This window comes from Lepidochelys kempii, chromosome 12 (assembly GCF_965140265.1).
Source record: "Lepidochelys kempii isolate rLepKem1 chromosome 12, rLepKem1.hap2, whole genome shotgun sequence".
Classification (NCBI taxonomy): Eukaryota; Metazoa; Chordata; order Testudines; family Cheloniidae; genus Lepidochelys; species Lepidochelys kempii.
In genome coordinates, this window is record NC_133267.1 from 2,163,126 (window position 1) to 2,177,150 (window position 14,025).

The following is a 14,025-nucleotide window of genomic DNA, read 5'->3' on the forward strand; positions in this document are numbered from 1 at the left end:
GTCTCTATCCATCCAGCTAAGCAATTTATACAGCCCCCCCCATCACCACAGTATCTGAGCACGCCCCGTGAGGTAGGGCAGGGCTACTACCCCCACTGCACACAGGGGGAAATAGTGGCACAGAGCCTAGGTGAAGGATGGGGCGGGGGAGGGAATTGAGACAGGTTGCCCAAGTCCCAGGCTAGCACTCTCACCACTAGGCCAGCCTTCCTCTGTCACTAATCCTCTGCAATCCACTGGTTGTGTTGTCTGACACAGACAAGTCCCTGCATGCTAGGACATGCGGCTCTGCTATAGAAAGCGACAGTGGTCCAAAATGGCTCCCAGCGCATCTCAGGGGCAGAGCTGCCAACTCGAGTGAGTTGGGTACACGTTTGCTGCTTTTTACTCCGCAGGCCTTACAGGGCAGGTCCAGCCCAGGGAGAGGGAGCCGGAGCCAGAGTCCCTCTTAGCCAGCCACAGAATGGGTGATTAACGGTCTGATTTTCAGAGATATCGGCACCTGCAGCTCCCACTGAATACCAGGCCCTACGCACCTAGAGGCTGCAAAGTGCAATGCAGCTGGAGGCCGTGGGGCAGGGGTCCCACAAGGTGTGTTTTGGCCTGCAGAAGGCAGGCACATGAGACCAGCTGACTGAGTCCCCAAAGGAGTCTGCAGGGCTGGCTGTTTAAATAAGCACACTGGCTGATCACAGAGACCCACTTTCCAGATTTCAGAGTAACAGCCGTGTCAGTCTGTATTCGCAAAAGGAAAAGGAGGACTTGTGGCACCTTAGAGACTCTAGTCTTAGTCTCTAAGGTGCCACAAGTCCTCCTTTTCTTTCCACTTTCCAGCGCAGAACAGCATTTTACAATCCTGCCCCCTTTCCAAGGTAAATAACCAGACCTACATGCAGCAGGGACAGCGAGGGAAATACAAGGAGTTGGAAGGCTCATCTGGAAGCATGACTTTGGCAGAGGGAGCTATCCCAAAGCACCAATATCTGATGTAATTTAAGGTCCAGCCATAAATTACAGCACCGAGGCTGTTCCAACCTTGGATGCCAGTGCCAAGATTTACATCCAAAGGGGAAGTACCTGCTGCATTCATTCATTCCTGATCAATAACGCACGAGACTTCCAGTACACCACAGCAAACTACGATTTCATTCTGCCTCAGCTAGGGCTAGGACCAGGCCTGGGAGTTCCGCTGGCACCAGCAGCTCAATTGCCTCTGCCCAAGGAGGACCGAGGCCCAGGGATGGGAAAGGCCAGCCCTGGGAGGCAGAAATATACTCGTCTGCCTCTTGGGCTGCACACCCTGCACAGTGACTCTGGTTTGCAGGGCCAGGCACACGGCAGGGGCTGCAGTGACGCAGATGGCAAGAAGGAAGGTCCCCTCAGCACAGATGAGTGGAGAATAGCCCCTTGCTACTTACTGCATCCAAAGCACAGTCTGTGCCGGCCAGGTTGAGATGAGACACCGAGTTCGCATGGCTGAGGAAGCTGTGCAAGCTCTGTGGGGAGAGAAGACGTGGATTTAAGGGTCTGCTGGAAGGGTTTTTCTAGAGGCAGCGTCTCCTCGCACCTGGGGCTGACTGCAGGACATTCCTGCCCAGGAATCAGGAGTGAGCCTGGCTCACAGACAGACAGCCTTTCTCCTGGGGTTTGGCAGGGTTAACGTTCAGCCCAAGAAAGCGAGAAGGAAACAAAGCAGCCTGGGGGTGAACCCAGACTCTCCTTCCCCCAAGCACCTCCTCCTCCCCAGTCAGCCCCTTCCCCTGGGCAGCAGCGCCAGGGGAAGCAGAAATGGAGTTGGCTGCTTGGCCAAAATGACCTGCAATAGATTTGCCAAGAGTGGCCTCTGATTTGGGGGGCTTTTGAAGACACTGAGCTCCCACAGGAGTCCACAGGAGCTGTGGGGGCTGGGCACAGGGTCTCAAGTGGGCACCCAAAAAGCAATAGCCCCTTCTGAACATTTTGGCATCAAATGTCAAAGGGGGCAGCCCAAAAATCTGACCAAACCCCAACAACAGACCCAGCTGATGGGCCAGACTCTTCTGACCTAAATCGTTAAACCTCCAGAAAATGTAACACACGCTAGAGAGAGTCTTCACTCCCATCAGAGATGTGACTGCAGCTCGGGGAGGCTTATCTGCACTAGCGTTAGCCTAGCTAGCTTGGGGACCAAGAGCAGCATGGACCCCGGAGCGGGCTAGCAACCTGAGTTAACACCCACATGCAGCAAGCCTGCCCTGACCTGTGCTGCCATGGGGTCTCTGCTACTTTTAGCCCCACCCCAGCAGGTACGTCTGAGCTGCCACCACGCCTCCCATTGCCCAGAGCGAGAGGGAGAGAGAAGAGACATCTCAGCTCACTGTACACGCTGCTCAGGTTTTAGTTGCATTTCTCTGGCTTGGACCTTCCTACCTGCAGGGAGCTATTTATACGTACGCTGGCATCGTCCGTGGTAAAGATGCCAGGATTCCCCGAGAGATCCAGGTGCTGAAGTGAGGCGCTGAAGATTCCATTAGATGCAAGGGACTGGCATAAAGTGCTCGCTCCTGCCCGAGGGAAGGGAGAAGCCGGTGAGCATGGTGGGGATCCAAGAGTGGATGCAGAGCAGAGAAGGACATTGTCATGTTAGAAACCCTGCAATCCCAGAGCCCTGCTTGGTTCAGACTGCCGAGACATGGCAGGTGAAGAGGGACCATCCCACAGCGGAATTCTCTCCTTAAACCCCCCTGGGAGCCGCTGGGACTCAGAGCCAGCCCTCCCACATAGTGTCCACAGCACCCACCAGAGCTCTTTGGCCACCTGACTTTGAAAGGGGGCCCCCTGCACACGCACTTGGGCAGTGCCCAAGCCAAGAGCGCCTAGGACCAAGATCAGTCATTCCACAGTTAGGGCTAGACTGGGCTGTTGAGGCCTGACCCCTTGGCAAGAGGAATGCAGAGGGACACTGCCCGAAGAGGCCTGGGGCCCAGCATGGTGGCTCCAGGGGAAATGCAGGCCAGGGCAGCCCCGCCACCCTCTTTCACACTCTTGTGGGAAGGTTTCCCGTGCTAGCCTGGAGCCCTCTGGCTCCTGTAAAGGGTCCCAAAGGCAGCGAGGAGGTTTTGTGAGCCCTGCCCCATCCCAGAAACCAACGCAAACCCCATCAAGACACATCCAAAGCACAGAACTTGGTGGTGATGGGGGACTTCAACTACCCAAACATCTGTTGGGAAACCACCACAGCAGGGCACAGATCATCCAATGAGTTCTTGGAATGTATGGGAGACAATTTTTTGTGGGAGAAAGCTACTACGGGGGAGACTGTTCTAGATTTGATTTTGACAAATAGGGAGGAACAGGTTGAGAATTTGAAAGTGAAAAGCAACTTGGGTGAAAGTGATCATGAAATGGTGGCGTTCATGATTCTAAGAAATGGTAGGAGGGATAACAGCACAATAAAGACAATGGATTTCAAGAAGGCAGACTTTAGCAAAGTCAGGGAATTGGTAGGTAAAATCCCATGGGAAGCAAGTCTAAGGGGAAAAACAATTGAAGACAGTTGGCGGTTTTTCAAAGAAATATTATTATGGGCACAAGAACAAACTATTCCACTGCGTGGGAGAGACCACCCTGGCTTAACCAGGAGATCTTCATTGATCTAAAACTCAAAAGAGAGTCCTACAAAAGGTGGAAACTCAGTCAAAATACAAAGGATGAATATAAACAAATAACACAAGTATGTAGGGACAAAATTAGAAAAGCCAAGGCACAAAATGAAATCAAACTAGCTAGGAACATAAAAGGAAACAAGAAAAAATTCTACAAATACATTAGAAGCAAGAGAAAGACCAAGGTCAGAGTAGGCCCGTTACTCAATGGGCGTTAGGGGGGTGGGGGGAGAAGAGAGACATTAACAGAAAATGTGGAAACGGCAGAGGTGCTTAATGACTTCTTTGTTTCCATCACCACCAATCTTCTTGGTGAAAACCGAACGTCTAATATAGTGAATGCCAGTGAAAATGAGGTAGGATCATTTCCAAAATAGGGAAAGAATAAGTCAAAAATTACTTAGACAAGTTAGAGGTCTTCAAATCATCAGGGTCTGATGAAATGCATCCTAGAATACTCAAGGAGCTGACTGAAGAGATATCTGAGCCATTAGCAATTATCTTTGAAAAGTCATGGAAGACGGGAGACGTTCCAGAAGACTGGAAAAGGGCAAATATAGTGCCCATCTATAAAAAGGAAAATAAGGACAACCTGGGGAATTACAGACCAGCCAGCTTAACTTCTGTACCAGGAAAGATAATGGAGAAAATAACTAAGCAATCAATTTGCAAACACCTAGACGATAATAAGGTGATAAATAATGGTCAGCATGGATTTGTCAAGAACAAATCATGACAAACCAACCTGATAGCTTTCTTTGACAGGATAACAAGCCTTGTGGGGGGGGGGGGGGGGGGGAGGGGAAGCGATAGATGTGGTATATCTTGACTTTAGAAATACAACCTAGATGGAGCTACTATAAGGTGGGTGCATAACTGGTTGGAAAATCGTTCCCAGAGAGTAGTTATCAGCAGTTCACAGTCATGCTGTAAGGGCACAACAAGTGAAGTCCCGCAAGGATCGGTTCTGGTTCTGTTCAATATCTTAATCAATGATTTAAGTAATGGCATAGAGAGTACGCTTATAAAGTTTGCAGACGATACCAAGCTGCGAGGGGTTGCAAGTGCTTTGGAGGACAGGATTAAAATTCAAAATGATCTGGACAAACTGGAGAAATGGTCTGAAGTAAATAGGATGAAATTCAATAAGGACAAATGCAAAGTACTCCACATCAGAAGTGTAAACAGGTGGGACTCACCCCTGTGGCACCTCCTGCTGGTCGTCCTTGGGAATTAGCTTACCAGCCTCCAGAGCACCCTCTGCAGGTCAGTGTCCCGCCTGTCACTGGCCCCCCCGTGTCCCTCCTGGACTCAGTGCCCTTTTGTCTGGGGTGCTGCCCCTCTGGCAGTAACCCCTCAGTCTCAGGATCTCCTCACCCAGGGGAACCCACTGTCCACTATCCCCACTTCACCTCAGTCTTGGCTGCTGCCAGTCCTCACTTAGCCCCGCTCCCTGGGCAGACTGCAGTGTATCAGCCACTCATCACAGGGGAAGGGGTTTGGACCTGCTGCCTCTGCCTACCCGTGGGCTGCCCCCTGCAACCCCAGTACCTATTTGGCCTTACTCTTGGCCTGCAGCCTGGGGCGGGGGGTCCCAGGCTGGAGCTCCCCAGCCCCGCTCCACCTCAGGTACTCTCTCAAGCTCCCCAGCAACCAGGCCCTTCTCCTGCTAAAGGCAGAGAGAGAGAGAGAGTCTCTACTCCTGGCTGCCCTGGCCTTCTTATACAGGCCAGCTGTGGCCACTTCCCCAATCGGCCCAGCTTCTAGCCCACAGCCCCAGGCCTCTCCTGTGCTGTTGTAAGCCCCTCAGGGCAGGAGCGGGTGTCTACCCTGCTACACACACCCTCTCAAAACCTCCACCCCTGGGGGAAGGGGGGCACCTCAGCCTGGGCTCCCCAAAATTAGCCTTCCATGGTCACCCCTCCAGGCTTGTGCATCTCTTCTCTGCAGCCTCCCAGGCTTGGGACATCTCCTGGACCTGGGTCTCCACCCTCCGGCGGGCCCGATCTGCGGCCTCCAGCCATGCCTGTACATCCGGGTTTTCCAGACTCTCTTCCCCCTGGGTCTGCGTTCCCACTGTTACATGGGCTCCCCACACCTGAGTCCTGGCCTCCCACTGGGCCCACATGGTCTGGGTCTCATCCTCGGTGACTGGCCCTTTGATTGTCTGGGTGCCCACCTCCTGCAGGGTTCCCTCCATCCGGGCTGTCACCTCCTTCAGTTTTGGTCCTTCCAGGCCCACATGAACCTCCTCCAGCCTCTCCTCAGTTCCCCTGAGGCAGTGCATCCTTATGTGGCCCAGTGTCCGGCAGCCCCAACAGGCCCTCTGCCTCCTCGCTGCCCTAGACCTTTCCGTGTCCCTCTGGCCTGGGCATACCCACCGCAAGTGGCCTTTCTGCCCACAGGCCCAAGAGGTTGGCAGCTACCCACGTTCCCTCACCCAGCGACTGTCCGCAGGAATTGTCCCTGTCTCTCCTCCAGGCGAGGCGCCCTGCCCCCATCCCAGTAGGGACAATCCCTTTTCAAATGTCCCTGTTTTCTGCAGGCGTAACACGTCCTTTGTTCTGCCACTGGCCTCCTGGCTCGGACACTCAGCATCCCCCACCATCCTTGAAACTCCTGGCGGAGGAGTCTTACTAGGGCCCGCTGCTCCCTCGCCAGCTGCCCCAACTGTCTACGGAGGGCCCTCTGCTCCTCCCATAGTCCCTGTGGGTCATCAACCCCCTTTGGCCCGGGCCCTGACCCCGGACTCCAACCAACATTAACCCCTGGGGCCTCCGCAAAATACACCCCAGGATGTCTGGGTTCTATCTTCTCCACCCAATGTCTCTCAAGACACTAGTCCTAGTCCTTGCCTTCCCTTATATCAGGGGCGGGCTGTCTCTGCCCGCATTCTCCACCACTTCTAAGCAGGTGGGACTCACCCCTGCGGCACCTCCTGCTGGTCGTCCTTGGGAATTAGCTCACCAGCCTCCAGAGCACCCTCTGCAGGTCGGTGCCCCACCTGTCACTGGCCCCCCATATCCCTCCCGGACCCGGTGCCCTTTTGTCTGGGGCGCTGCCCCTCTGGCAATAACCCCTCAGTCTCAGGGTCTCCCCACCCAGAGGAACCCCCCACCCACTATCCCCACTTCATCTCAGTCTTGGCTACTGCCAGTCCTCACTTAGCCCCGCTCCCTGGGCAGACTGCAGTGTATCAGCCACTCATCACAGGGGAAGGGGTTTGGACCTGCTGCCTCTGCCTACCCGTGGACTGCCCCCTGCAACCCCAGTACCTATTTGGCCTTACTCTTGGCCTGCAGCCTGGGGGGTTTTCAGGCTGGAGCTCCCCAGCCCCTCCAGCCTTCCCCCAGCCCTGCTCCACATCAGATACACCCTCTCTCAAGCTGCCCAGCAACCAGGCCTTTCTCCCTCTAAAGGGAGGAAGAGAGAGTCTACTTCTGGCTGCCCTGGCCTTCTTATACAGGCCAGCTGTGACCTGATTGGGGCATGGCCCAGCTGTGGCCACTTCCCCAATCGGCCCAGCTTCTAGCCCACAGCCCCAGCCCTCTCCAGGACTGTTTTAAGCCCCTCAGGGCAGGAGTGGGTGTCTACCTTACTACAGGAAGGAATGATCAGTTGCTCACATACAAAATGGGAAATGACTGCCTACGAAGGAGTACTGTGGAAAGGGATCTGGGGGTCATAGTGGACCACAAGCTCAATATGAGTCAACAGTGTAACACTGTTGAAAAACAAGCGAACATCATTAGCAGGAGTATTGTAAGCAAGACACTAGAAGTAATTAGGCCTCAGCTGGAATATTATTTCCAGTTCTGGGCACCACATTTTAGGAAAGATGTGGAAAAATTGGAGAAAGTCCAGAGAAGAGCAACAAAAATGATTAAAGGTCTAGAAAACATGACCTACGAGGGAAGACTGAAAAAACTGGGTTTGGTTAGTCTGGAGAAGAGAAGACTGAGGGGGGACATGATAACAGTTTTCAAGTACCTAAAAGGTTGTTACAAGGAGGAGGGAGAAAAAAATTTCTTCTGAGGACAGGACAAGAAGCAATCGGATTACTTTGCATCAAGGGAGGTTTAGGTTGGACATTAGGAAAAACTTCTTAACTGTCAGGGTGGTGAAGCACTGGGATAAATTTCCTAGGGAGGTTGTGGAATCTCCATCATTGGGGTTTTTAAGATCAGGTTGGACAAACACCTCTCAGGGATGGTCTAGATAATACTTAGTCCTGCCATGAGTGCAGGGGACTGGACTAGAGCCCTCTCGAGGTCCCTTCCACATCTATGCTTCTCTATATCTGTATATACCTTTGGCAGTCAGCGAAGTCCTAGAGAAGTTGAGGCTGCGCAGGCCCTTGGTGCGTTTCTCAATGTACTGGCTGAATGCAGTTATCCCTGAGGAGAGAGCAGAGGGGCCTGAGAGCAGACAGGCGACAGGGGCTCAGCCATTGCACCCACAGCCATAGAGCATCGTCACTCGTCAGCCACCGGCTACATGCTTCCGGCTCTGATGCCACAAGTCCCCATCCCAAGGGGCCTGTAAGTTGAGACAACTGGTACATGCTGATGGGTGGGGGCACAATTTAAAGCTTGAGTCACACTCCTCCCTTACCCTCAGCAGCCCCACCCTGCAGCTCCCAGAAGTTTGCTGCCGCCTCTCCCAGCGGCCGCAGCTTGCAGCTCACCAGCTCCAGGAGCTGCTGCACACGGAGGGGCCCTGGCCCGCAAACGCTAGCAGAAATCTGGAGGGGCACATGACTCTGCGTGGCCCCCCAAGCATTGCTTCTCTAAGAGAAGGATCAATCCTGCAAACACCTTGGCCTGGGTGTTGTGCGAGGCCCAGGCACTTCAGGCCCAGGAGTAAGGCCATTTCTCCACTGCAGAGCCCATGTCAGCATGGCCGCTCAGGGTTTGCTACACTGCAGCTGGAAGCGAGCCTCCAGCCTGGCTAGGCAGACCTGGGCTGGCTTCGCCTGAGCTGGCATGCTACAAACAGCAGAGCAGGTGCTGTGGCAGGCGGCAGCTCAGGCTAGCTAGCACCCGAGCTCAGAGCCGGGAGGGTCAGGTGGGCTCGGGCTCGGGCTGGGGCGGCGAGCCCGAACCACCACTCACGTCACTACCACCACACTGCTACTGTTAGCGCCTGAGCTTGTGCGAAGTTAGCACAAGTCTGTCTCTCAGCCCAGCTAGACATGCTCCCACCTGCCACGTCCCTAGTCTAGACACAGCACACGCCACCAGGAGGAAGAGCTCTGCCAGCGAAGGAACTGCCCCAAACGACGTTACCTTCACTGACAGACACCTTCTGTCAGCAGAGCTGCATCTGCACTGGGGGGTTTGCTGGGGCGGGGGTCCTGCACCCCTGATCAACACAGCTATCCTGGTATAAGTTTTATGTGTAGAGCAAGCCTATGTGTTTGCAGGATCCAGCCCTAAAATCAGACACAAAGGAGGTCAGACAGCAGCCTAGAGCCCAAGGCACGTGCTGCCCCCGACTCCGCATGCTGCAGGGAAACCAACACTTGCCTTCCATGGCATCTCTGGGTGACAGACACACCAGGGCCTGGAGAGCTAGGGACCTGGGGCTGTATCTCTCCTGCCCCACAGCAGGGCATACGGTGCAAGGCCTCATCACCACACCGCAAGCCGCAGTGAGCTCAGACACATCGCGTGGATCCACACAGGCGGTCGTCTCACAGAGCCGCAGCAACTGCCGCGAGGGGCTCCCCCGGCATTGCCACGTAGGCCCTGCGGCCAGCACTGGGGACGCAGCCTCCAGTACAGACCTCAGTACAGCTCACAGGGTTGCTCTCCCGAGCCAGTGTCTGACCGAGAGCCGAGCCCTCCTGACGGTAACGCGCAGCATGACAAACACAAATCAACCAGCAAGGGGCTGACGGGGCCAGGGACAGGTGCTGCGCGCTGCGGAAAACATGCTGAAAGAGCTACGGTCGTCTTCTGTTCCTAGGGCAGGGCAGGAAGGCACTTGGACACAGCAGGGGCATGCAGAGCCCCGATGTACGCTGCTTGCCAGACCCCTACCAGCTCCCACACCCGAGGCATGAGCATTCCCTGCAGGCAGCGCTTAGAGAAATATCACATGCACCATCTATGTACATACTAAACAGACACTTGCCAGCCCCTTCTCTGCCACAACATACAGTCCGTGACTGCCCCATATACACAGCACCTGGGGGATTTGTTACGTTGGCATGCTCATCAATTTGTTCCCACCTTCCCCTATTCACAGCACCCGCTTCTCTGAGAGAGAGGGAAAGAGAGAGAGAGAGAGAGAGTTCTTCCCGAGGAAACAGCAGAGCTACCGTGGTGGGGCAGACCAGCCCCCACTAGGGGGCCAACACTAAGGGCTCATCTACACAGGGAGGGATAAAGCTGGGGACAGTATGCCTTCAATTCCCACTCTGACTACTTCCCACTAGCTTGCCCTGCATTCCCCATGCAGACAAGCCCTAAGAAAGTGATAAATAGGCAGTAAAATGTAACAGGCAAAGAACTGGTGTCAATTCATGCAAGTGCAGCAACATGAGCCAGAGGTCAAACAGGCCAAAGGATGTTACCCTTCGTGCTAGGGCCGGGAAGGAGGGGAAGGCATCTTCCCCCACCCACTGGTCAGTGCTGGCAGCTCGCCAGGAGGGTTTACCTGCCTAGGAAGCATCAGGTACAAGGCACTTGCCAAAAGCAAGGGTACCTAACCCAATGAAGTAATGCCCTGCTCTGATCCAGCCAAACCCCTGCCTTGGTCCTGATGGAAGGGGGGGCGTCACACATTGAAAAGGAATGGAGCAAGCAGCCGAAAGGCTGCAGCGTGGGAGGGCGAGGAGACAGTTCAGACGGAGATGCACTATGTTGTAAGGAACGTGTGAGTTCGTGCCTAGCCAGAAAGGAATCTCTTGGTTTCTAGCAAGTCGTTAGGATTTATCTTTAAATAGGGTTAGAATTTAGGTCCTCTCTCCTGCGGTGACACTAATTAAATACACAAAACTCACAATCTATCAACCTCCCAGCCCCCCAGCGACCCTGCCTTAGCACTCGCTCTCTCCCTCCTTGCACTCCCATGGGAAGGTGGGCACCACGGCTGCCGGTTCAGGGATGCTCAGCTGAGGGCCTGCTGGAAGCAGAAGGAAGTCAAGAGCCCTGTGCGGGGCAGCACAGACTGAGCCTGCCCACTGTTCTCAAGACGCACTTCACACATCTGCCCTCTCCAGGACGAGTGAAGAGGCTGCGGGCCAGGGAGCGAGACATTAGCGGGTGAGTGTGTCCCCCAGTGCTCCTCACCGCACGCCCCAAGCTACAGGCTTGCTGGCGTAGCTACTGTGCTTTATCCACACACCCAACCCTTCGCTGGAAGCAGGGGAGGCAGGTTTGTAGAAATTTTGGTGGTGCCCAGAAACATCCCCCCCCCCCCCAAACTCCCCACACACACCTGCCTAAGGCTCTGGGAGGGAGTTTGTGGGGGGGCGTCTGGGGTTCAGGCGATTGGGGTGCACGAAGGGGTGGGGAGGCAGGCTCTGAGAGGGAGTTTGGGTGCAGAAGGGGTGAGAGGTCAGGTTCTGGGAGGGAGTTTGGTGGGGGATGGGGTCTGGGATGCAGGCTCTGGGATGGAGTTTGGGTACAGGCTCTGGGCTGGGGCAGGGGATTGGGGTGCAGGATGGGTGCAGGCTCTGGAAGGGAATTTGGGTGCAGAAGGGGTGAGAGATCGGGTTCTGGGAGGGAGTTTGTGTGGGAAGGGGGTCTGGAATGCAGGCTCTGGGAACAAGTTTGGGTGCTGGGTGCAGGCTCTGGGCAGGGGGCGGGGGTGCAGGGGGGGTGGGCGTGCAGGCTCTGGGAGGGAGTTTGGGGACAAAAGTAGGTGCAGGGGAGGGGTGGGAGTGCAAGAGGGAGTTAGGGGGGAGGGGGTTCAGGGTGCAGGAGGGGGTGAGGGATGCAGGCTCTGGGAGGGAGTTTGGGGGCAAGAGGAGGTGGGGGTGCAGGAGGAAATTTGGGGGCCGAAGGGTGTGTTTGCGGAGGGGGTGTGGGAGCAGGCTCTGGAAGTGGATGGGGGGTTCGATGCTTACCTGGGGCACCTCCTCCGGCAGCGGCTCCTAGGCGGGGCAGGCCGGGGGGTCTCCTCACGCTGCTGTCTTCCCATTGGCCGCAGGGGTGTTGGGGGGGGGGCAGCGCGCAGTGCCACACCCCCTCACACGGGCTGCAAGGACCTGCCGACTGCCACGTGGAGCGAGCGCGCAGGAAGCCGCTCAGCCCCGCTGCGCTGTGGGTGGTGGCGGGAGCCCCCGGGCTGTTTTAAATCGCCCGGGGGCGGTAGGTGGGGCCGGGGGAAGCGTGGGGGGAGTGTGTGTGTGTTGGGGAGGGGAGGTGGGAAACTTTGCTGGAGCCGGGCCCCTGGGACAGGAATATTCCTGGTGCCCGGGCACCATGGGCCCATTGAACTCGCCGCCCATGGCTGGAAGCGCTTCCACGTGGGGACGAGATCAGGGATTCACAGGCCACACACGCTGCCTTGGGAAGTGCAGCCGCTGCTTTCAAGAGGAGAGCGAAGGTGGGAGGGAGGCTGGATGTGGGGTGAGGTGTGTCTCAAACCCAGCCAGCTCCAACTGGCCTCTGGGCGGAGGCGGGACAGGAACCAGAGGGGCTGAAAAGGACGGGCCGTAAACCCTGCACACTGTCAGAAGCAGCTGGGACACTCTGAAGGGGCCGTGTCTGTTGGGACGTAAGCGTAAGGTACCTCTGTCCTCCAGCTGGTTGCCAGCCAGGCTGATGGCGCTTAGAGCTGAGTCCGGGTTTCCTCTTAACGCCTGGGCCATCCTTTGGGCAAATTCACTGCAAGGGAATGGATCTCACTTTACAATACATCCAGCGTTCGAGTATTCCCAACACGGCCAGGCGCCAGGCACCAAACGTCTCACAGCCCGTCACAGGAAAATAGCGCTGGGGTCACATGGTGCCTCTGGGGCAGGGCCAGGCTGGGGGTGGGGGAGGAGAGGCACTAAGTGGTGGAGGTCGGATGCATTACACCTGTCGGTCCCTAGGGTGCTGAGCGATCGCTCATGCTGCAGCAAAGGTGGCAGCCAGCTCTCTCAGCAGTGCCGCCATCCCAGAGATGGCACTTCTCTGCCATGCTGGCTGCAGTTCTCCTGTAACACAGCAGAAAGTCGTCTCCAGCCAAAGAGTAGCAGAAGTGTGAAATTCCCCTGCTCGGGCCATTCCCTGGTCAGGTGAACTTCAGAGCCTGGCTGAGTCATGCAGAGGGGAACCCTCTCTCTTCTCTCAAAATTATAGTTAAACACATTACTGCAAAACCAGGGCTGCAAATTTAAACACTCAACAGCAGGAACACAACAAAGATGTTTGCCTTCATGGGCCACACCCTGTCACATCCATGAGCTCTTCCCAACGCGAAGCGGCCCTATGGATGAATCCAGACATACAGCTGAGCTAACATTACCGAAAACACATACATAGCTTTCGAAAATGCTCCTAAATCACTAATCCCATGGATTTTTGCTGGGAGCTGGGTACCTCTGAAATTCCCAGCTATAATAATAATCTAGCCATCATCCATGCCTACAGTGCAAGTTACTGTTACTCTATTATGACAATTTTTTTCCCTTTCCCAGTTTTTGGATATTTAAATTCATCCCCTTAAAACTGGGATGGGCAAACTTTTTGGCCCGAGGGCCACATCTGGGTGGAGAAATTGTATGCAGGGCCATGAATGTAGGGCTGTGGCAGGGGTTTGGGGTGTGGGAGGGAGTGCGGGGTGTGGGAGGGGGTGTGGTGTGCAGGAAGGGGCTCAGGGCAGGGGGTTGGGGTGCAGGAGGGGGCTCAAGGCAGGGAGTTAGGGGGCTCAGGGCAGGGCTAAGGCAGGCTCCCTCCCTGCTCTGGGCTTGCGTGGCAATGGCTCCTGAGGGTGGGGTGCAGCAGGCAACTCCGCCGCGTGCTGCCCTCGCCTGCAGGTACCACCCCCGAAGCTCCCCGCGATTCCTCATTCTTGGCCAATGGGAGCTGTGGGGTGCAATGCCTGCAGGCAAGGGCAGCGCACAGAGCTCTCTGCCCCCCCCCGGCCCTCCGGATGGTGCCGGCTGCTTCTGGGACGTGGTAACAGCCGTTCCCGTGGTGCCAGCCTAGCCCCACTGCACCACGGGACTGGCAATCCCGCGGGCCAGCCTGAAAGTCCTGATAGGCAGGATCCAGGCCGCGGGCTGTCGTTTGCCCTCCCCTGCCTTAAAGGTGACCAGAAGCCAAGGGCAGGTGATTTAGCATCAGTTGATAATTTAATATGCAGACAATAATTCAGCGTCAGCCCTGCGTTTCCGCTATTCTACCAGCCGACGATGGACAAGGCACAGAACAGCTGGTGA

General features: G+C 55.8%; 1 protein-coding gene across 1 annotated transcript in view; it reads right to left on the bottom strand.

Annotated features, from left to right (window-relative positions):
• Positions 1–14,025, bottom strand: part of CARMIL2 (capping protein regulator and myosin 1 linker 2) — a 134,949-nt gene that overhangs the window by 89,977 nt on the left and 30,947 nt on the right. The window contains exons 9-12 of the mRNA XM_073307100.1: positions 12,390–12,484; positions 7,955–8,041; positions 2,434–2,543; positions 1,419–1,496 (exon numbers count right to left, since the gene is read on the bottom strand). Coding sequence (XP_073163201.1) covers positions 1,419–1,496; positions 2,434–2,543; positions 7,955–8,041; positions 12,390–12,484 — 370 coding nt within the window. The remainder of the gene's footprint in view (positions 1–1,418; positions 1,497–2,433; positions 2,544–7,954; positions 8,042–12,389; positions 12,485–14,025) is intronic.